This window comes from Haemorhous mexicanus, chromosome 21 (genome assembly GCF_027477595.1).
Source record: "Haemorhous mexicanus isolate bHaeMex1 chromosome 21, bHaeMex1.pri, whole genome shotgun sequence".
NCBI classification, from domain to species: domain Eukaryota; kingdom Metazoa; phylum Chordata; class Aves; order Passeriformes; family Fringillidae; genus Haemorhous; species Haemorhous mexicanus.
Genome location: NC_082361.1, coordinates 9,008,815 through 9,032,719, shown reverse-complemented (window position 1 = coordinate 9,032,719; position 23,905 = coordinate 9,008,815). Strand labels below are relative to the sequence as shown.

Here is a 23,905-nt window from a genome sequence, read left to right as displayed (position 1 = left end):
AACTGAAACAGAGTAGGTTTAGATGGGACATTGGGAAGGAATTCTTCCCTGGGAGGGTGGGCAGGCCCTGGCACAGGGTGCCCAGAGCAGCTGGGGCTGCCCCTGGATCCCTGGCAGTGCCCAAGGCCAGGCTGGACAGGGCTTGGAGCAGCCTGGGACAGTGGGAGGTGTCCCTGCCATGGCAGGGGGTGGGACTGGATGATGTTTAAGGTCCCTTCCAACCCAAGCCATTCTATCATTCTGTGAAATTACTCAATTTTGGAATAGCATCAGGCTCCTGGGATGTGATCCAGAGTGGGGGAAGAGACACAGGTGGATATGTCCCTTCCTATCCCGTGCCTGTCTTAGAGTATCTTTACAGTCAAGGGGTCCCCATATTAGTGGAAGAAACAGTTCTGCACTTGTCCTCTGGGTTGGAAAATGCCCTTCCTCCCTCCTGGTCCAAGCTGTGCTTACAGAAGGATGTCCCTCAGCAAGTCTCCACTGCTGGGGATATTCCAGCTGCCCCCTCAGTACGGGGTGGAGCAAGAGAGACAGGAATAATTGTGTTGTAACCCCAAATCCCACTTAAAGTGAGCACAGAATCCTGACTAAAATGAGCAGGAATCAGCTGGGGAGTCAGTGATCTTCCAGTAAGAGCCTTTCTTCCACCCCACTTTAGTTCTATGATGCTCCAGAAGCATACGAAGAAATGCTGAAATGCCTGAATATTGTGTTTACATCCATGTTTTCCATGGAATGTGTGCTGAAGATCATTGCCTTTGGTGTCCTGGTAGGTGCCTTCCTCCTTCCCTTCCACCTCTTTCCTCTCTCGATGAAATGCTCGAATTTCGTGACGCGCGTTTAAAAACAAGCAAACAAAAAACTCCCTGAACCTGAGCTGGCAAAAAAAAATAACCCCTGGATCCCTCTATTCCCCTTGTGTTCTATTTGGCAGAATTATTTCCGAGATGCCTGGAATGTCTTTGATTTTGTAACAGTGTTGGGAAGTATTACTGATATTTTAGTAACAGAGATTGCGGTAAGTACAGTTTGCTCAATTTATTTCATTTATAAACAAAGCTGTGCCCTGTCAAGACACTGACCCTTCTCCCTACCAGCCTTATTCCCTGGAGCTGCCTCTGGGAGTCAGGATGGCCTTGGCTGACCCTGTTCCATGAGCTCTGCTTTTCCATGGAGCTGAGCACAGCTGTGTGCCCCAAAGAGGGAAGGCTCTGATGAGAAGCACAGTGCTCATGACTCTGCCAGGAAGCAGCTCCCTCTCTCCTTCAGCAAAATACTCTATCCCAGGCCTTTTCTGCCTGTTCATGGAAAAATCCTGCTGAATTTAGAGAGGGAAAAGACCAAAGGGATTCTGCTGTGTTAATGTGGGAGTTTTTTTGCAGGGCACATGTCTGGCCCTTGGGATTCCTTCCCAGTGTGGGTCACGGGGCAGGGTGAGGGTGAAGGAAAGTGACAGGGACACAGGGAAGGGAAGAGGTGAAGAGTCTGGACTGGGGGAATGTTCCTGTCACAAAAGCTCTGTGGGGCAATGAATAAACAAACAGCTTTCACAGATGATTTCTGGGCAGCCCTACAAGGGCTGCTGTCTCCCTGCTAACAAGCCTTGTACATCTCACAAAGTAGCCAGACTCAACATTTAATTCTGAAGGATTTTTCCATAAGGGCAGCCAATGTCTGTCTCAGTCCCTGACAGTCTGATATCACCTGATGTATAAATTGCTCCTCTCCTCTCCCAGTGCATGTTGAAGCTGATGATGTATCAGAGTGTAATGAATTTGAACTTGACCATAACTTTTTTTGGACAGACTCTCACACTCAGTCCCAGGGGTTTCCCTGTAGATCTGTTTTGTGTGTGCTCACAACTGTGCTCCCCACGTTCCTTTACAGGTGGTGGTGAAGACCATGTGACTGTTGCTAACAAATGCATTTTTATTTCACCTCCTTGGCACAAAATAACGCTCAACCCCCCAGGTTTTCCTCCCCATACAAATGGTGTTGATTTATCTGCTGGTGAATCCTGTGTTGTAGGCTTTGGATTTTGTTTTCAGTGCAGCTAGGCTGAAGTTACTCAGCTCACCCTTTCTGAGTGCTGTGGAAAGGCACAGGGTGCTTGTCCCACTCCCTCTGCCATGGGATGTGTTTTCTTGCCAAGGGCACCCAAACTTTTGCCATGGTTTGAAAATTTGTGAAAACATTTACAAGTCAGCCACAGACAGACTGAAGCTTTTCCAGCCCCCCTTTGGCCACTTTTCCTTGGAGGAAGCAGCACTGACAGCTCCCACAGGGTAAGGGAGCCTCTGGTTGCTCCCAGACTGGTGTCTTCTCCTTCAGGAAGGTTTCTACTTCTCAACACCAAGCCCACATGCTGCTAAAATCCTCAATTTTGGAGCTATTTCACAGGCAAGGAGCAGCCACAGTGCTGCCCTTCCCTGCTCAGGTAATGGGACATTTGCAAAGTCAGGTTGTTGAAAAACTGACTTGCAATTCCAGGTAGGGCAGATCAGGAAATAAAGACTGGGGATGAGCATCCACTCAGCTGCTGCTGAACCAGCCCCACCTCACCTTCCTCACCTCAGGGCACTCTGCTGGAGCAGGGAATAAGCAGAGAGGAGAAGAGCTCTTGGATCACCAGTCCCACAGCTGTGTCCCCAGAAGGGAATGGCCCTTTCTCCATGTGCCTTCCTCAGCTCCAGCCTCCCCTCCTCAGCTGGGCAGAGCTTGGGGCAGCCCCTTCAGTCCCTCCAGCCCTCCTGGCAGCCATTCCCATGGAGTTGCCTCAGCTGGGATGTCCAGGTGACAGCCACAAAGTGACCTTGACTGCCAGCCTGCAGCTGTCCCTGTCCCAGCAGCCTCCAGGTCCCCAGGAGATGTTTCCTAGGTGACACTGAGCTCAGGCTCACAAATAGTTGCCACAGCACTGTTTTCCTCCATATTTTCCAGCTAGAAGTGTTCTCCAAAGGTAAATAATCCTGGGTGACCTCACCTTGAGAGACTTGGCTTCCACCAGCCTTGTTTGGTACCGTTAACCCTCTGAGAAGTAAAGACAAAAGGAAAAGAAATGTGTGGATTAATTGCTTTGTTTTAGTTTTCCTGGTCATGTCACATGTAATTTACCTTGTGATTGTAGTGGAATTTCTATTTTTTTATTTCCTCAGGCAAAAGCATGAATGTCAGTTTTTTTTACCCTCAGTAAATGAGGGAAAAGAGGTGGGATTAAGGAAAAGGTGTCCTTGTGGACACAGTCGGCCTTGGGAGGCTGAGTGGGTGTTTAGCAAACTGACATCTATTTCTATGCCTGGAAATATAAAAAGCCATCCTGAGAAGTGTTTGTGAATTGTCTCCAAATTTGCATTACAAAGTGAAATGCAAATAACAGCTGCACTGTCTGTGTTACCTCAAGGATCTCCGAATCTCTTTTGGTTCGAAGCATTTTTTATTTCTGGAGTTCCCATAAAATAACACCTCCCCCGATAGCCCAACGGTTTTTTTCCAGTGAAATTTTTCAGAGTTTCCTTTTTGCTTGTCCTGATTACTCATTTTCTCTTTTGTTTCCTGTTTTTGTTCCTTATTTTCCTTATCTACCTGCTGAATCACGCCATCCAATCAACATACAATGCGAAAACCATGTCTCCGTCTGTATGTTGTGCACCTGCTGCTCAAAAAAAATATAAAACTTTGTAAATAATCTTGCAAATATCCATCCATGACAACATCACATATAGGACACGGTTGGTTTCATTGAATTTAAACAATTCTTTAAATTCTCTGCTTTGATTTTCTCTCGTTTTTCTTTGATTTTAATACGTTTTTGGTTTGTTTTGGTTTTTTTTTTAATGAGAGTTCTGATTGCACTGGTGGAAAAGCCTCACTGCAGCGTGCCCCAAAGTGGCTTCTGCCCTGCACCTCCCTCCCTGGGCTCATTGGTGACCTGAGCAGTTGCCAATAGCCTGTCCCTGCTCCCTGTGCCACCCCTGTGCCAAGGGGACACTGCCACTTGCTTTATTTCCGTGGGCAATGGGAGGAGAAGGCCAGGGAAGGAGGTTCTGCACCTGGAAACGCTGGGGTCTGGAGGTGGTGGTACCAAATTCAGCTCTCTGTAAGTGGGTTTGACTTCTTTTTTGGATGAGAGGATGGAGCTTTCTGCTGAAGGAAGCATCTGACAGCCTTACTGGGGTTTTAACCCATGTATTGTAAGGCAGAAATATTACTGGGGTGATGGCAGACTTGCTTCACTCAAATCAAAAATGATGGGAAAGAAGGATCTTAAATTTGAAAATTCTCTGTGGCACCAACCCAAAGAAGAACCCATTTTCCACAGTGAACACAGAATCAAACCCAAAATGGATGCAAACCCAAAACCCCAAGTAAAATGAATAAATCATGTTATGAGCAGAGCTGAAAAGTACCAGGAACCAGATCCCACTAGGAATTCAGTGCCAAAGTGCAAATTTATTCCAAAAATGCCTTCGGAAATATTGACCTTTATCTTTGAAAGTCACCAATTAAACAAAAGAGAGTCCGTAAAGGAAAATGCAATCAGAAATATATATATATTTCCATTCTTAATTATTTTGGCTATGAGACTAAAAGCTTCTCAAAAATCCTTGCTCAGCCACCTGACACCAGCTCTTGGATCTGTGAACATCCACCTTTCCTGTTGCACAGTTGCTGTTAAGAAAGAAATCAGGGTGAATTTTTATTTCCAGGCTGCACAGAAGCTCCATGCGTGTTCATGGAGGGTCCTGGGGGGAATTTTCTGCTGGCATGCAGCAGAGAAAAAGATAATGTGTAAGTTCAAAGCTTGCCCAGTGCAAGCCAAGAAGGGAATCCTCCATGGTGCTGGATTCCTTCCAGATGTGTGGGAGCACTCAGGATAAATTTGGAGACTTTGTCTGCTGCACACCTGGCCCAGGCAGCACAGAAAAGGGCTCTGGCATTAGCTGTTAACATAAAAATATATTGGGGAAAAATCAGTTTGCTAAATTTTGGCTGCTGTCCCTGTTACTGATCAAAGACTGAAAAGCTCATCCTGCACTTTGTTAGGATTGGGGTTATTTCATAGAGACAGGTCCAGGCTCCTTTGACCACTTGGCATCCAGGTGAGGACTTTGGAGCACCTCGTTGTCCTCTGGAGCTGCTGCAGTGACACAGCAGGAGCAGCAGAGCTGAGAGGAATCCTGGAGAGGAGGAACCGAGGGCAGAGCTCCCTGGGGCTGCAGCTCCTCCCGAGGGGCAGCTCCCATCTCTGCTCTGGGACAGGGACAGGAGCCAGGGCATGGCTGGGGCTGGGCCAGGGCAGCTCAGGCTGGAGCTCAGGGCAAGGTTCTTCCCCCCGAGGGTGCTGGCACTGCCCAGGCTCCCCAGGGAATGGGCACGGCCCCGAGGCTGCCAGAGCTCCAGGAGCCTTTGGACAGCGCTGCCAGGGATGCCCAGGGTGGGCTTGGTGGGAGGCTGGGCAGGGACAGGGGTGGCATTGGATGGTCCTTTCAGTCCCTTCCAGCTCAGGATATTTTCTGATTCTGTCAAGTAGGAAATGAGGAGAGTTCTGGGCATTGCACACAAAATAATTTTTCCAGCATTCCTGACTCAGGATGGAAGGACTGCTAGGAAGTCCCTCCAAAGGCAGAGTCCCCGAGACACAGACGAGGGTGGCAAAAATCTTCAGCCTCTTAAAATCAGCAGTGGATTCCCCAAGCTCCAGATGAAGCCAAGACCCTGTGCAAGATTCAGGAAATCTTCAGTGCTGGCAATGCCATGGACATTTACATGGCAACTCAGCTATTTCCTCATCAGTAATTCCTTAATTTATCAATTAATAAGTTGCTTTTTATTGATGCCAGATGAAGAGGAGTCCTAAAGCTTCCTGAGTGATCCCGTTCTTAGCTTGGTCAGATGCCTCTTCCTGCAGCTCCTTCTGCATCCTTGTGGTCAGAGGGAGCAGCTTCTGTGCTGGACAGGAAAACTCTGTGCTGCTGAGGCACTGGGACACAGATCCAGGCAGTGCCTGTGCCCTGCTCTTCATGGCTTTCCTGATTTTCAGCATGGAAAACTCTGAGCCCCCAAAAGAAGCAGGACATGGAGATGCTGGAGAGATCCAGAGGAGGCCATGGAGCTGCTCCAAGGGCTGGAGCCCCTCTGCTCTGGAGCCAGGCTGGGAGAGCTGGGAGTGCTCACCCTGGAGAGCTCCAGGGAGAGCTCAGAGCCCCTGCCAGGGCCTGAAGGGGCTCCAGGAGAGCTGGAGAGAGACTGGGGACAAGGCATGGAGGGACAGGACCCAGGGAATGGCTCCCACTGCCAGAGGGCAGGGCTGGATGGGATAGTGGGAACTAGGAATTGTTCCCTGGCAGGGTGGGCAGTCCCTGGCACAGGGGTGGCACTGGGTGGGCTTCAAGGTCTCTTCCAACCTTAAACATTCTGGGATTCTATGAAACAACCTAATAAGGGGTAACAGAGCAGGTTCCCATGGTGGGACAGCCTTCAAGGGCAGCTCCTTGTCAGTGGTGTTTATTCTCCATTCCCCCACTCTTACCAGTTTTCTTCCCCGCGGGATGCATGGTCCATCTCCTCTTGTGGGAAGTGGTGGCAGTGCCGAGCCATGCCCAGAGCCCCAGGTTCCCTTCAGTACCAGCCCTTCCTTTTCCAGGAAAATAGTGACAGGCCAGGTGGAAATGATTTTCCAAACCTAATTTATTATTTCTCAGATGGACGATAAAATCCTAAACCTCTGGTGCCTGTTGTGAGCACCATGAGCATCTGTGCAACAGGAAAGAAAAAAAAAAAAGCCTGGAAAGGATGACTTTGATAACCCAGATACCAGATCTGAGCATGGCACAGAGGTGGCTCAGTGGGAGGAGAAGTGATGCCAAAACCTGAGAAATACAGCAATGTGGAGTTTCCCCTCTGGCTGCATGCCATCCCAATTCCTGCCTGGAGAGTTGAGGTGTGGGAGGATGGGTTTGGTCTGTGGGGTGCTGAGGGTGCCACACACACATGTGGAGCCCCTGCAGCCCCCACCAGAGTGGGGAACTGGCCTCTCTCTCTCTCTGGGCAGTGCTGAGAATATCCCAGGGTGTTGGTGGTGGGAGGGGATTTTCCTGGGTTGGGAGTAGCTCTACATGGAGCCAAGGTTTTCACTGATCTTTAGGAAGTGACAATGCCAGAGTTAAATAGGGAATGTGGGAAAAAAAAATAAATCTGCGGACTGTTTGTCCATCTAAATCCCAGGGAATGGGTGGGGGGGTCACAGACATAACTGCACATCTTGAACCCTTTTCCCATTTCTACCCCTCTTCCATGGTAGCACTGGGCTAGCTCAGCTTGCAGGGAGCCCAGCCCACAGCAGATGTTAAACATCCTGGCAGCTGGGCTGATGAGGTTTTAGCAAAGCCTGAGCAGGACAATGCTCCTGCTGCTGGGCTGCAGTTATGTGGGAAGAGGGAGATCCCACCGGATTCCACAGAGATGGATCCTGTGCCCCTGCTCCTCCTTGGAGCCTAAGGGTTGTGCAAAGGAAAGATCTGGCTTGAGCATTGCTCTGAAGTTAAAATCAGACTTTCAGGCCCAAGTGCTGCCAGCATTACACGTGAGGGCTGATCCAGTTCCCACTGCTGGGGAGATGCTCCTGATTAAAAGGGCTCATGGTTAAACCTGTGCCCTTCCCTGGGCCTGGCTCACAGTGGGAAGAAGAACCCCATTAGTGATGGTCCCCATTACCCAGCTGGGCCCCAGCTCTGCCCCAGGGCCCTTCCCTGGCCCTGCCCTGCTCAGGTGAGTGCAGCTGGACTGTTGTGAAGGGAAGGTAAGCGCTGTGAAAACAAACCTGCAGCTGATGCTGAGACAAACTGGACATTTTCAGTGCCTGTTCTACTGCCCAACCCAGGGGAATCCTCGCTCGTGCTTTGCCTGCCAGAGATGGCTTCTGTTGCTGGCTTGAATGAGCTCAGTGTTGTCTGCTCCTTCATTGAACATTCCTGTGCTTTTCTCTTTTCTCTTTATTTGAAGATCGAGTCTGATTTTCGGTCTGTGCCTAACTCTGAGCTGCTTGTGTTTTTAACCTGAGAGAAACCGAGTGCATGCCTGAGACTTGAGTTCTGGAACTCTTTGATGGGATTGGTGGAATGCAATGCTAATGGCCCCAAAACTGAGCTGGCATTGAAAGAATCCATAGATCCAACAAGCCCCCCAATTTCAGTATGAGCTCTGTAGCCAAATGAGCAAGAAATGTGGGTCAGTTCAAAGTGACTTCTGGTAAAATAATAATCCAAGGGAAATTTTTGCTCATCTTTACCAAGCAGAGCTCCTTATGATTATATTTGCTGCTTCACTGCTCAATAGTTTAAAGTGGGATGTTTTCTCTCTTTAGCTCACTCAGTCAAATAAGTGGCTGTGATCAGAGATCCACAAAAAAGTGAATTATGGAACAGGGGAATATTTTTTCATCTTCTTAAAATAGGAGGGCAAGAGGGATCTGGCTTTTGCATGTTTTGTTTTGGAAAGAACCCTCTCTAGATTAGCTCGTTGGGGCAAGAATCCTCTTTTCCCCAAAGGACAGAAAAAAAAAAATGGGGTGAGGGGTGGGGAAAATCCTAGAAAACAAATGAAAATCAGAACCTGCCTCCAGCAGTTCTTTGATCCACTTGTGCAGACACATTTAACGAGAATTTGGAAAACCAGCAGGTTCCTAAGGTGTCTTCCTGCTGATGAAAGCTCCACCTCCCCAATTGACTCGCTGCCCTTGATCCATCTTCCAAACAATCTTCTGGTGCCGTTTCTCCTTGGCAAACCTGTCCAGTCGCACGCTGTACAAACACTGGAAACCTCCAGGTTGGAAAACATCCTCATTCTTCCAAGGATGTTTGAATCTTCACTGGACATTGCCTTTCTTTGTCCCTTGCCAGTGTCTTGGCTTAAGTTCAATTCCCTGTCGAAACTGACTGACCAAGACTTTCAACCAACCTCATTCCTTTTCAAAATGAAAATCTGGCACCATCCCCCTCTCCCTGAGTCTTGAGGGGGAGAAAATATTCCTTGCTCTAAGCAAATCAGCCCTCCAAGGACAGCGTGACAGGGCCTTTTCTCTCATTGAGCCAGTAGCAGAGGGGAGGGCTCTTGTGGAGAGGGGTTTTCTCATTCTTGCTGCATGTGGAGTGATCTGCACTGACGAATGTTTCTTTTGGAAGGTTTTCTGGTGGCCGATTTGCTGCTTAGATCGTGAAGCTGGTAATTTTAATTTCTTTTTTGCGGGCTGTGGTTTCGGATCGCGGTCGTTTCTGAAGGACACAAAACCTTTACTTTCCACAGGACAACTTCATCAACCTCAGCTTCCTGCGGCTCTTCCGGGCAGCCAGGCTCATCAAGCTCCTCCGCCAGGGCTACACCATCCGCATCCTGCTCTGGACATTCGTGCAGTCCTTCAAGGTGAGCCTTGGCAATGTGGGGAGAGATCTGGGGAGAGGGTCATGCTTGGTGCACATGGAGCATCTTCCAGTGAGGATCCAAGAGCTTCTCTTGTCTTGGAACGGCCTCTCTGCAACTCTACAGAGCAATTACAGGAATTCAGAATTCAGGAATTCTTCAGCAAAAGAGGATTGGTGAGCACTGCCCAGCCACAGTAATATTAATTCTGCAGAAAATCAAACTGGTTAGCATCAAGGATTTTAATTTTTACTTCAACTGGTTTGCATAACAAGGGATGTTAATTCTGCTAAAAGTGAACTGGCTCACACTGACCACTCCTAGGAGTATTAATTCTGCTAAAAATGAGCTGGTGAGCATTGCCCAGCTCCAGGAATATTAATTTTCTACAGAAAAGAGAGCAGGTTAGCACTGACCATCCCCTGAACACTGCATTTTGGAGGAGGAGGCTGAAGGGCTGCTTGCTCATGCAGACTCCAGCAAGTGCTCAACACTCAGGTTACCCTTGAGACCACCCCAAAATCCTTCTGGCAAAGTCTGGATGCTCAGGAATTTTCATAAGGAAGAGGTGGCCTGACTGATGAGTGCCTTGTTCTTCACCTGCAGTAAGTGTAAGGCTAAATTACCTGCTCCAGGATTTGGGTGTGGTGGGATCTGGTGGAGGTGAAACCTAGCCCCTTGAGCTTTGGTAACACAAACTGTGAAGCTGTAGAGCCACAGGCCTGGGTTTGATGACGTGGAGGATTAAAATAATGAGGTTTTGTTGAGGTTTTATGGTGAAGTTGAGGCAGTTGCTTTGCCTGGTTTCCTTTACCTCTGTCCTTCCTCCCACCAATCCTCAGGTGTTTTCTAGATCTAAACAAAATCAGCTGAATTGGCTCTTTTCTATATCGAAAGAAAAGCCCACATGCCCCAAAGCTGGTTATTTTTACAGCTCTCAGCTGGTCTGCAGTCCATTTTTCATTGTTTGATGCTTTAACTCTGGTCCTGGGGCTGCTCAGGTTCTGCAGGGCAGGGAGGAGAACACAGCATGTGGAACCAGGATTTGTGGCAGTGATCCTGGGCTCTGACACACCAGTACTCCTGGGCCGGGAGCTGTGGGTGCAGAGCCCCAGCCCCTCTGAGGGGTCTGCAGGTGTGAGGTGTTCCCAGTCAGGACAGATTGGATGGATGTTGGGAGAAGGGGCTCAGCCTTTTCCAGACAATCCCGACCCTTCCCAAAGCCTGTGTGCAGAGAGTGGTCCTGTCATGGAGCCAGGATGTTCCTGGGCTTCATGAGGAGCTGTTTGTGCCCCCAGCTCAGAGCTCTCAGACTGTGTCCCTCATGCAGAGGTGTCCAGCAGAGGTGTCCATCAGTTCCTTCTCCCCAGTTTTCCTCCACGTTTTGTCCCGGGGTGCCTCAGGCCCAGCAATGGCGGCCGGGCCAAGGATGGGATTGTCCTGCTCTGCTCTGGGCTGGGCCTCACCTCCTGTGCTGGGGGAGTTTTGGGCACCTCAGTAAGAAAAAGCTGTGAGAGTGTCCAAAGGAGGGACACGGGGATGGGGGAGGGTCTGGAGGGGCTGTGAGGAGCAGCTGAGGGCTCTGGGATTGTTCAGCTGGAGCAGAGTGAGGGCAGAGCTCAGGGGGCTGCAGCTCCTCCCGAGGGGCAGCTCCCATCTCTGCCCTGGGACAGGGACAGGAGCCAGGACACGGCTGGGGCTGGGCCAGGGCAGCTCAGGCTGGAGCTCAGGGCAAGGTTCTTCCCCCAGAGGGTGCTGGCACTGCCCAGGCTCCCCAGGGAATGGGCACGGCCCCGAGGCTGCCAGAGCTCCAGGAGCCTTTGGACAGCGCTGCCAGGGATGCCCAGGGTGGGGTTGGTGGGGGGCTGGGCAGGGACAGGGGTGCCCCTTGATGATCCTTGGGTGTCTTTTCCAGCTCAGGACATTTCATGATTCTACAATTCCTGCTCCCTTGGCCTGCAGAACTCCTGCCCCAGGCACCACAGGGGCTGGCCCGAGGGCAAGACTTCTCTGTTTTTGAGCTATTATTAATTAAGAGGCATTAATTACCCATTCACTTAGCCCAAGTAGAAAATAGCTGTCGCTCTCAGCCTGGTTGACATAATTACATTGCAGCCTTCACTGATTTCTTGCTAAAACTCAGAATCTTTTTGTCCTCCTGGGATTCCAAACTGGGCCTGTTTCAGAGCAGGCAGTCATTTCTGGGATGGAGATTTATTTTTTTTTGCTCAGACTGAATTTCCAGTAAGGTCATTAACAATTAATGCTCATACAGTTATGCACACAAAGTGCCAGTGCCTGCTGGTAGCTGCAGCGTTCACTGCCGAGCCTCGGATTGTGTTTTCCCTGCGTGCTACTTCCAAGGATACAGAGAGAGCACCTGGAAAGCCCTGACTGTTGTGTGATCAGTGAATACCTGGGTCCAGGGGGTTGTCCCCTGAGGGCTGCCACAATTCTTCCTACACCTAAAGGACTGTCTTGGTTTGCAAAGCCAGGTGTCTGCTAAGGAAGGCAGGAGCCTCTCTTGAAATGGAAAATGTAAACCCCCTCCCTCTGAATTATTGTAATTTTGAAATTAAAAGGCTCTCAGGCAAAGATATGGGAGCAGCAATTACAGTTCTGTACTAGGGAAATTAAAAATACAAATGCAATAGTGCAAACAAAAAAATAAACAAACCACTGCCAGGGTCAGACTATGCCCTGACCCCCAGTGTGTCAGGGTGGTGGCACAGTCCCATCCCAGGGGGGCTCAGGGTGGTGGCACAGTCCCATCCCAGGGGGGCTCAGGGTGGTGGCACAGTCCCATCCCAGGGGGGCTCAGCCCTCCTGCAGTGCCAGCTGTGGTTCTGCTGGAGCAGGGATCCTGCACAAGGGGGGAGTTTTCCTCTGCAGCTCCAGGGCTGCTGGAGATGGGCCTGCTCTCCCTCTGGGAATGCAGGGCAGGAGAAAGCTGCTCCTCTGGGAATGCAGTGGGCAAAGGCTGCTGTGCTGTTCCCAGGGCAGATTGGATCCAGGTAGGAATGCTTGGCTCCTCCCCTGGGCGGAGCATCTCCCCATGGGAGGATGGAATTTGATCAGCCCTGCAGGGACACTCCCTGGCCATGGACAGAAGAGATCTCCTGGAGGGAGGATTGGCTGTGGGAGAGATAAAGAAAACTCTGCCCAGTGAACAGAGAGAACTGCCCCAGCTCTGACAGACAGGAACAGATTACACACCTCCATTTCCAGCCTAAGACAAGGACAAATGCCACAAAACTCAGTCCTGCCAGGGAACTGGATGTTTGCTTTTGCTGTCATTAATCCCATTTTTTCCTTTCCCACAGGCCTTGCCTTATGTGTGTCTCCTCATTGCAATGCTCTTCTTCATCTATGCCATTATTGGCATGCAGGTAAAATATTTCATTCTTTCATTCTGCCCATAAGCAGCCTGGGTTTGTTCAGGGTGCAGATGGTTGTTGCCTCCACAGCAGGAGCAGCACTGATTTGGGATGAGGCAAAAGCTCTCCTTGTCTGGTGTCAGGTAAATTAGAAATGAAAAAAAGGCCTCTTTTACAACTTTAATTGTCAGTTTTTTTGTTGAAGTGTCCCCAGTGAGCTGGACAAGCCAGCTGTGGGCATCAGCCTGGATCACATTTCAGCACTGGACATCCATGAATCCCATGGGAAAACACATCCCTTCCCCTGGCTATGGACACATCAAGAGGCTGGGAAGAGGGAGCAGCCCAGGCACTGCACCTTCCTGAGAAGAAATAATAAACTTTTCTTGGCCTGGGATGGAGCTGAACTGCTGGAAAGGACCTTTGTGAATACAAAGCACATTAATCTCGTGTTTGATCTCCCAACACATTTTTATCTCCCTTTTCAGCACAGAAATTATTCCAGCTTTTGAGAGCCTTTAAACGAGGACAAATTCTTTCCCTGCCTTATTTTCCAACTCCACTTGATGTGCCTGGCTGAATCCTTTTTGTTTTCCTGGCAGGTTTTTGGGAACATTGCCTTAGATGATGAAACCTCCATTAATCGGCACAACAACTTCCGGACCTTCCTCCAAGCCCTGATGCTCCTGTTCAGGTAAGGAGAGGATAAAACACCCTCTGGTTTGTGTGTGAACAGCAAACACATCTTTGTGCAGGTGCCAGTGGAGCTGCTCAGACTTGGACATCCTTTAAAATAGGGATTTCTGTAAATTGTCCATTTCTGCTCCCTCCTCCTCAGCAGATTGGATTCAGCCCCTCCACAAAGTGTCACCTAGAGCTGTGACGCCCCCATGGCAACTCAGGCAGAAGCTGAATATAGATCAGAACCCCACTGGTTTAACTGATTGATGGGTTTCCTGTCCTGGAACTTGGTGAATTTTAAATTTTTTAAGTGACAATTGCTTTAATTGGCAATTTTTGCATAACCAGAAGTCACCAGCTCCTACACCAACCCCACCTCTGCTTCAGAATTCAGGTGTTTCCCTCTGGGTCTACCCTGCCTGGAAATGAAGCATTTTCAAGTTGAAAACCAATCAAATAAAGAAGAGATTTTCATTTTAAGACCCGGCAAAACAAGCGCTGCTCCAGTTTGGGGCGGTGTGGGGAGATGTTCCTGGTCCAGCTGTGGAGACCCCCCAGTGAACAGCAGCCCCTTCCAGCCCTGCCAAGGCTCAGCTCCAAGGATTCTGTGGTGCTTGGTACTGGATCCTTGCCTGGGAGTTTCTGTGAAGCCAGACAGAAATGGAATTAGCCCTCTCTAGCTCAGAATAATCCCTGGGCTCAGAACTCTGAATTTTAACAAAACTGGGTCATTATTCAGCTTCGTGGTCCCACACCAGCCCCACAGCAGTGGGAGTGAGGAGCAGAGGCAGCAGGATTGGGACGGGAGCTGGTTTCTGCACAATTCCCCACAAAGGGAATGGGGCCTTTAGCACCCAGGCACCAGGGGGGAAATCTGCTGTAACTTCCAGAGTAACCTGGAAGTTATTCCAGGTTAGATGGAGCACTGAGTTTTCCCAAAGTTTGTGTGCTGGCTGTGAGAAAACAAGGCAAAATTCTTTATTTCCCTAAATGTTGAAGGAAAAAAAGGAATTTTGTGAAGCAAAAATTGAGGGAAGCAGGAATTCAGAGTAAGTGTATGTGGAGAACCCCTGACTTCTAAACCAAGGGTGCACTTCACAGGTGTGACAATGTTCACAGGGGTCCTGGGATGAGAGAAGAGATGAGGATCTGACTCCATGTTCAGAAGGCTTGATTTATTTTTTATTATATATATTATGTTAAAACTATACTAAAAGAATAGAAGAAAGGATTTCATCAGAAGGCTGGCTAAGAATAGAAAAGGAATGAATAACAAAAGTTTGTCTGTGACTGAGACAGTCTGGACAGCTGGACTGGAATTGGCCATTGATTAGAAACAACCACATGAGACCAATCCCAGACCCACCTGCTGCATTCCACAGCAGCAGATAATCTTTGTTTGCATTTTATTCCTGAGGCCTCTCAGCTCCTCAGGAGGAAAAATCCTAAGGAAAGAATTTTTCATAAAACATGCTGGTGACACACAGGGACTGCTTTATTTTGAGGACCAACTCTCTGGGACTCCAAAGTTTTTCCTTTTGGCTCTTTTCTCTCAATAGTAGAAGTTAGAGAGGGAGGAGGGAATGGGTGAAGAACAGCCAGGAGACTGTGATGAAAAGGACACCCAAGTCCAACCAGCCCATGCTGGAATTTATCTGCCTGATAAAGAAATAAGAGATTCCAGTGGAGAAGCCTGGTTTCATTTCCCATCCTCTGCACTGGCTTTAGAGCCAGCACTAGGTTCAAAAGGCAACAATCTAAACTCTGTTTACTCAGATTTGTTTAAATCAATCTGGTTTTATTCTCCACAGAAGCAATAAAGCTTTTAGCCTACCTGAGCCTGTCTCGTTTCTTTTACCCCCCTGTAACAGAGGGAAATGTTCTTTCTCCTTTCTTTTTCACTAGTAGTTCCAACTCCCAGTGTAAGTACAGTCTCTGCTCTGGGGCACAACCTTCCAACTCATTAATTTGGTTAATTGGGTGCAGTATTATTGCAGGGTGGCTGTCATGGGGAGGGGTGAATAAACTCAGCCTCTGCTCTGGTGTTGCAGGAGCGCTACAGGGGAAGCCTGGCACGAGATCATGTTGTCCTGCTTGAGCAACAGAGCCTGTGACCCACTCTCTGGCCTCACCAAAAAGGAATGTGGCAGTGATTTTGCCTATTTCTACTTTGTGTCGTTCATTTTCCTCTGCTCCTTCCTGGTAAGTCAGTCCTGAGTCCCCAAAGTGGGGTCCTGCTGTGGATCCCCCAAACCCTCCCCACCCCTGTGCCCCCTCCTCATCCCTAATTATAATTTAGACCCCACCAAGCCAGCCTAGCTAAACCCCAGCTTAGCTAAACCCCATTTATCATCCTGCTGATAAAACCCCCAAAGAGATCATTTAGTCATTAAAGGGAAAGGGTTTATCTTTCTTCTCACAGGGGCTCTAGCATTTGGAATTAAGCATTAATGGGGTTTGTCTTGATTTATACCATCCCTTTAAAGAAGGGCAGTGGGACAATGTCTGAGTTCATCAGCCTTTCCTGGGAGCATCACATTCATTTCACAGAACCCCAGCATCTCCTGAGATGGGATCCGGGCTGGATCATGCTGGAGGCAGCACCAGTGATGGGGATGTGGAAAAATGGGCAGGAGAGGAGGAGGCAGCAGAGGCACTCCCAGGGATCCAGGGCTCTGTCCCAAGAGTTTCTCCCTGGAGTGAGGTTGCTCCTTGTAGAAACACCCAGTTATGGGAATCATGACTGCTTCCCTTCCAGGTCTTAATTTTAAAATTCCCATTCCCCTTTGTCTTTACCTTCCCTTCTTCCCTTCTCATTTTTCTTCCCTTCTTCCCATTTTCCTTCTCCCTTTTCTCCCTTTCCCCATCTCCTTTCCCTTCCTTCTCCCTTCGCTCTTCTCCTTTCTCCCTTTCCTTCTCTGTTGCCCTCTCTCATCTCTTTTCCCTTCCTTTCTCCTTTCTCTTTTTCTCTCTTCCCTTTTCTCCTTTCTCCCTTTCCTTCTCTGCTCCCCTCTCCCTTCTTTCTGTTTTCCTCTCTTCCCCCTTTCTCCTTTCCCTTCTCCTTCCTCCCTTCCCTTCTCGGTTGCCCTCTCCCTCCTCCTTTCCCTTCCCTCTCCCTCTCCGTCCCCTCCCGGCCCCGTCCCCGCAGATGCTGAACCTGTTCGTGGCAGTGATCATGGACAATTTCGAGTACCTGACCCGGGACTCCTCCATCCTCGGCCCGCACCACCTGGACGAGTTCGTGCGGGTGTGGGCGGAGTACGACCCGGCAGCCTGGTACGTGCGGAGACACGGGGCTGGGACAGAGGGACAGCGGGCTGGGACAGAGGGACACCAGTATAAGGACAGAGGGACACCAGAGTAGGGACAGAGGGGACACCAAGCTGGGACAGAAGGACACGAGGATAAGGACAGAAGGACAGGACAGCAGGATAGGGACAGAGGGGACACTGGGCTGGGACAGGGGGACACCGGGGTGGGACAGAGGGACAGCAGGATAGGGACAGAGGGACACCAGGAAAGGGACAGAGGGGACGCTGCAGCTGTAATGCTGCACCTGAGCAGGCTCCGAGCCCGTTTTAACAGCTCCAGGATTTGGGGTAACGCCGCTGTTAAATGCTGCTATTCCCTGAGCGCTGGAGAGGAACAGAGCTGGTGTCACTGCAAGGGCGTTTCCTTCCCGCACAGCCAAGCCCTGCAAGCAAAGCGCAGCCAAAAATGAACAGATTAAAGCCTCAGTTCCACTGAGCCCGCCTAAATGGCCCTGGAGAAAAGCTATTTAGCACTTCCAAAAGGAGCTTTGGGTTCCTGCATCCCATCCGGAGATGCAAATCCGCAAATCTCTGCTGTTGGCAGCACTTGAGGGAGTGGGAGAGGTTCACACCTCATTTCTGCAGCCTTGTTTTAATCGAGATCCACCTTGGTGGTTTCCTAGATGCTGTGCAGACACCTCAGGCTGCATCTGAGTCAGGTCCTGCAGGCTCTGCTCCATCCTCCCACCCGCTCCCAGAGGGAATGATGTGATGCTCCTCTGCCTTAGGGTGGTTTCCTGAAAAAATGGGATTTTTTCAAACAGCCTTTCCTCATTAAACACAACATTTTTCTCCTGGAAGCCTCCTTGTAATGACATCAAACTCTAGGTGGGAATTTTGGCCTTTTGAGTAATATTTAGCTCTGGAGTTGCAGCTGAGGTTGTAAGATGTGCAAAATGATCAGGATAAAATGAAATGGGCCAAAGTTTGGAAGTGTTTAATGCTTATATTTAATTGTCTGATAAAATATTCCTGATTTATGAGTGGATTAAAGGAGGGGATGGTTTTTTCACACTGGACAATGAGATGTTTATTTTAGGGGTTTATTTTTTTAATTGTATTTCTTCCAAGACACAGGGGATCTGCACACTGAGCTTAGGCAGTGGAGCAGCAGCACAGACCCCAAATTAAGGAATTTTTTAAAATTGAGGGAATGGCCCTGCCCAATGACCACTTCTAGAGCAGGACTGATTTAATAAATTGCTTTTCTCTATTGCTACACCACAGCCATGGTGAGGGGGTTATTCTCATTTCTGGATGCTCTGTCTCAGCTCCCAATAATTCCTTGATATTCTATTTGGGAATTTGCCTGTTGGGAGACTCTTTGTTAATTTAAAGCTCTGCTAATTTTGGATCCCTTTTTTCCTCCCTGTGAGTTCCTGTGCCATGAATCTCCTCTGGATTTGTGATGCCTCCAGCTCTTCCAAGATTTCTTTTCTTTTTTGTTTCCCTTCAGCAGAGACAGAAGCAGGGAGTGTTTGGATAATCAGCATCTCAAACTCCCTGCTAGGATGCAATTAAACTGCTTTCAAATCTCACTTCAAATGATTTAGCCTAACTTTAAATGGAAACTTGTTCCAAAAACCTGCATTTCTCTGAACTGTGGGGGATCTGAACTGCTCCAAGCCACCCCTACTACCAACCTGAATATTTACTCCACACTTACTACCAGCTTGTAATCTCCAGGCAGGTTTTCATCCCCACGAGGTCTGTGACACAGCAAATCCTTTGTGAGGATTTCGTAGGCAGAAATAGCTTTTCTTTTTCCTTTTTTCCAATCCAGTCCTTTCTCTTCCCACTAGAAAATCTCAATGAGGCTGAAAACTCAGGAGTGCCTCGTTGCTCTTTAGAAAAACAGCCTTGGCTCTACATCCCTGGGAGGAGGAACGCACCTGCAAGGGGAAAAATGGGATCAATGTGGATTTTTAATGTTTATATTCAGGAACCTTCCACCCAGAAGAGGCACCAGCAGTGAGTTTACAGGAGGATTTCTCGCTCTATTAACTCTGAGTCACTCAGGGGCCAAACTCCATTCCCAGAGCTGCTAATGCAGAAAATGTCACATACTAAGATGCTAATTCTGGTTTTTTGTTTTTTCTCTCTAACCCTGTTCCCTTTTCACTCTGGTGGGAAGTTATTGGGTGTGAATAGTTCCACTGAAATCACATTTTCAGAAGTGGGACTAAGATCTCCACAAATCTGAACTCCTTTCACACTTTAAGCCAGAACTGAGCTTTCAATAATTCTGATTTAAGACCTTTCTGATCTTAGAGGTCTTTTTCAACCCAACCCAACTGATTTTCTGATTTGATTATTCCATGATTTGAGCTGAATGTGGTCACTAGCTGATCACTTCTCCCATGGTCTCTTCCTTGATTATCCCAAGGAAAATGAAAGTGTTGTCCACTTTCCTTAGCTTGAGACCCCCAGTGAAAGATGCTGCACAATTGTTACATTTTTATGATATAGATAATATTTTAAACACAACCTAATGTGTATTTTACCTCTGTTTCTGATATCACCTTCAGTATTGTTACAAAATCCAACTCCCTGGAAACTTTTCTAGGAAAAACCATTCAAATTGAAGTTAAAAAGTCAGTTAGGAACTGTTATTCCAGCTGTGCCACCTTCCCTAGGGGTGAGTATGGGAAAACTGCTGGATTTGGGGGTGACAAAAAGCCTTGAGCTCACCAAAAAAAAAAAAAAAAAAAAAATATATATATATAAAAAAGAGGGACTGAGAGAAATAGGGAGCACAGGGTGGTTTGGTGGGAGTTAATTAAGAAAGGAGGGCAAACAGGATTTAGGAATGAACTGGAAAAGAAAACATAATTGGGTTTCTAGGAGCTTTTTTTTGTTCAACATATAGAAAGTGAGGTCTTTGTTTTATTCCTCTCCCAGTGCCCACCCCATGGAGATACTGGTGATGTTGCTCCGGCCATCCCATTGCCATCAGCTGTCCCCAGAGCACTCAGGAGGAGCTGCAGGTGCTCCCAAGGGAGCTCTGGGCTCTCTGGGATAAAGGGATGCTGAGGAAAATCAAATTTAAAGAAAATGTTGTGGCTGCTCCATCCCTGGCAGTGCCCAAGGCCAGGCTGGAGGGGCTTGGAGCAGCCTGGGATGGTGGAAGGTGTCCCTGCTATGGCAGGGGTGGGACGGGATGGACTTTAAGGTCCTTCCACTCCAAACCATTCTGGAATTACCTCTGAACCTGGAAAAGGATCCCTGTTTGTCCTGATTTTGTGCCATGATCTCCCAGTGCAAAGCATCTGGTTGGTTTTCCACCCTTCCACAGACTCTTGGTGAGCTCAGGGAAGTGTTCAGCCATATTTTCCACACCCTGATTTCCAGAATCCTTCTAAAATTGTAAGGAAAGTGTAAACTTGGTGTCTCAGTTAAACCCAACCCTTTTAGACCCACGATTAGGCCTGGAGCCAAGACCTGCATGGTTCCATTTGCTCTCAGATTCATAGTTCGGACTTGATTGGGGAAGGCTTTGAATCGACCTTAATTCTTCACATCCCAAAAAGCAGCAACATTGAAGGAGTTCTCTCAAAGGATTCCAGCCTTCTTTACAGAATGCACCCAAATAAATACAGGGAGGCCAGATGTCTGGGTTTGAAAGGCCAGGTGTCTGCTAAGGAAGGCAGGAGCCTCTCCTGAAATGGAACATGTAAACCCCCTCCCTCTGAATTATTTTAATTTTTAAATTAAGGGGCTCTCAGGCAAAGATGTGGGAGTAGGAATAACAGTTCTGTACTAGGGAAATTAAAAATACAAATGCAATAGTGCAAATAAAGAAAACAACCCACTGCCAGAGTCAGAGCAGGCCCTGGCACGCTGTGTGTCAGGGTGGTGGCACAGTCCCATCCCAGGGTGGCTCAGGGTGGTGGCACAGTCCCATCCCAGGGGGGCTCAGGGTGGTGGCACAGTCCCATCCCAGGGGGGCTCAGGGTGGTGGCACAGTCCCATCCCAGGGGGGCTCAGCCCTCCTGCAGTGCCAGCTGTGGTTCTGCTGGAGCAGGGATCCTGCACAAGGGGGGAGTTTTCCTCTGCAGCTCCAGGGCTGCTGGAGATGGGCCTGCTCTCCCTCTGGGAATGCAGGGCAGGAGAAAGCTGCTCCTCTGGGAATGCAGTGGGCAAAGGCTGCTGTGCTGTTCCCAGGTCAGATTGGATCCAGGTAGGAATGCTTGGCTCCTCCCCTGGGCGGAGCATCTCCCCATGGGATGATGGAATTTGATCAGCCCTGCAGGGACACTCCCTGGCCATGGACAGAAGAGATCTCCTGGAGGGAGGGTTGGCTGGGGGAGAGATAAAGAAAACTCTGCCCAGTGAACAGAGATAACTGCCCCAGCTCTGACAGATGGCAATTGATTACACAGCCCCACTGCCAACTTAAGACACCAAAGCATCCCAGTTTTTTTAAGAGGTAATTTTGAAGTTCAGCTCTTCTCACCTGTGAGTTGGCTATACAAAAAAGATTGAGAAATATAATCCTGCTGTTTAATTAGCTGAAATTATTGTTGGGAGCTAATGAGAGTGACCATAAAGCTTCCAGGAGGTGTCTGATTTCTCCTTCTGGTATTGAAGGTGGATTTTCCCAGTTCCAATGACCAAGAGGCTCTGGAGGTGACACTTTCTGCTCTCCCAGCAAATCCCTCATTGCCCAGGAATAGCCCTGCTGGGGTTATGTAGGAGGTGACAGTGGCAGGGAGAGGTTCCCAAGGTTTTAAAGCAGCTAATTTGAATCCTGGCAATAATCCATTGAAGAGCTGTAATAAAATCTCAGGAATAATCAGTTAAAGAGGCTCTTTGTGGCCTGCAGGCTCTGGGTGGAGTCTGGAGGCTGATGCTCAGGACAGGGAATTAAAACGAGTGGGAAAGGAAACCAAATGTTTGGGAAGCCTTCCACACAGCACTGAAGGTTTCCCAGAGGAAAATCCAAGGATAAAAGGTTGGGTGAGCAGTTGGAAGTTCTGTGTGTAAAAGTGGCTCCTTCCTTTCCAGACTAACCTTTCTTTTCAGCGTGTTTTGCCCTTCCAACTTGTCCTGTTTGCCTGTGGAAAAGCTGATTTTTTTCCCTGTTTCCCTGTAGAAAAGCTGATTTTTCCCTGTTTGCTTGTGGAAAAGCTGATTCCTTTGGATTCTGCTGTCATAACCTCTGGTGTTTCCTTTCCAGTTGCCGCATTCATTATAAGGATATGTACAATTTGTTACGTGTAATTGCTCCACCCCTGGGCTTAGGAAAGAAGTGCCCTCATAGGGTGGCCTACAAGGTTTGGAATTTCAGAGATCCCTCCAGCATCTCTAGTCCTGGTTCTGTTTCTTTTTATCCCCTCTTCCCTGCCCCGAGTGCAAATGCAACCAGTAGAGGAAAGAAAGTGTAACGTAACCAATCCCCTGCCTGAAAAAGGAATGATTGACTGACTGCCTCCTTTTTCCTCCATGCATCCCTTCCCTGTCTCCTCCCACACCCCAGCTGGCTGGGGACAGGCAGTTTTATGGGACAGGGAACCCTCCAGCTTCCATCCTGCCAGCTCCAGCTGGGAAGTCCTGGGGAAAATTATCCCAGCACTTCAATATATTCCAGAAAAACGGCATCCCAAGGTTTCCAGGGAGCAGCAAGTTTGGTTTGGCTTTGTAGCATGTTTTGATCAATTGTTGAGTGATCAACTTGCCCTTTCCTGAGCTGCAAAACCATTGGATCTGGGCAGAGATGAGGGATGAGCTTTCCATGGTGCCAGAGTCTGAGATGGCCTGGGAGTTAAATGATGTCTCTAAGCTGTGGTGGACACCAAGGGAAAGCTCCTGCTCATGGCACAGGGAGAGTTCCCTGTGCTTGGGAGCCCAGGTGGGGGATTTGGGACAGATCTTGCTGAGAAATCAGCATGGGATGGGCATCAGTGGGCACCCAGTTCCAGGCAGGGAATTTCTTGGAAAACGGAGGATGAAGGAGAAGGCTGGAAGCAGCCAGCCCAGAGCTTCCTTTTCCTCTCCACTCCAGCCCAGGTGTTTCCCACACCTGAGTGAGGATTAAGAGCCCAGAAGCTCGCAGAGGAAGAGGAGACCCCAGACCCCAGCCCAGGAGCAGGAAGGAACCAGGGGAGGACATTGGCTCCGGTTCCCATTTTGTGTCTCTCAGCAGCCTCCAAATCAGCTCTGGGCTGGGAGAGCTGGGTAGGATTTTATCTGCAGCAGTTACCAGGGACAGGAATAGATGTTTTGGGCTGGGTGAGTTCTCTCCTCCTCCTCCATCAAAGCTTTACATAGGAACTGAGATCTATGTCAGGGCACTGGGCTGGTGGGAGTTCCTGCTCAGAAAAGGGGGGTTTAAATGGGTGCCTAGGTTTTCTTTGTTGGTATAGAGATGAGGACATTATCTTGCTTTTCCAGGGGTTAAACTCTAATTAATAACATCCCTGGGTCTCCTCAGATGCCAGGCAGCAGAGACTGGCACATTGTATAAGCAGTTGGGAAAACAAAAGGAGATTGGCACAGTTCTGCTCCCAGTTCCAACAGGCACAAGAAGGTGAAGCAGGAATTTCTTGCTGTTTTGCCCCCCTTGTTTTTCAGGCCAGGATTTATCCACCACCACCACCAGCGTGTGCTGGAGGGAGATGCCCTCAGCAATGGGCTGCTCTCAGGGACTTTCCCCAAACCTCTGCCATTCCCAGCTGAGGTCGGCTTGGTGAAAAACAAGCCCCACCAAAAGTGAGAGAGGAGCAGGTTCTCCTCCCACCTCCTGCCAGGGCTGGGCTCTGCTTTTGCTGGAGCAGGAATATGCAGAATCCCAGCTGGAGTGGGAGCAGTACCCGTGCGTCTCTCAGCAAACCCCCCACGTTTGACTTCTCACTTGTCCCATCACCCAAACCCAAAGTGCTGCTTCCTGGCAGGAAAGCTGGGCTGTGTTCCCCCAGCCCTGTCCCATAACTCTGTCCCCCAGCTCTCCCTGGCATGGTGACCTGGCTGCTTTGGGGGTAGATGGGGGAGCCTTCATCCCCCATGCTGCCAACAGCCAGCCAAACCCAGCCCTGCCACCCCTTCTCCCCCAGGGGACATCAGGCATTCCCCAGGGGCATCAGGCATTCCCCAGGGGACATCAATCATTCCAGGGCCAGC

The 23,905-nt window shown here is 49.0% G+C and overlaps 1 protein-coding gene across 1 annotated transcript in view; it reads left to right on the top strand.

The window, feature by feature from the left end:
• Positions 1-23,905, top strand: part of CACNA1B (calcium voltage-gated channel subunit alpha1 B) — a 200,412-nt gene that overhangs the window by 149,856 nt on the left and 26,651 nt on the right. The window contains exons 29-35 of the mRNA XM_059865534.1: positions 662-772; positions 938-1,021; positions 9,304-9,420; positions 12,741-12,806; positions 13,397-13,488; positions 15,527-15,677; positions 16,624-16,751. Of these exons, the coding sequence (XP_059721517.1) occupies positions 662-772; positions 938-1,021; positions 9,304-9,420; positions 12,741-12,806; positions 13,397-13,488; positions 15,527-15,677; positions 16,624-16,751 (749 nt within the window). The remainder of the gene's footprint in view (positions 1-661; positions 773-937; positions 1,022-9,303; positions 9,421-12,740; positions 12,807-13,396; positions 13,489-15,526; positions 15,678-16,623; positions 16,752-23,905) is intronic.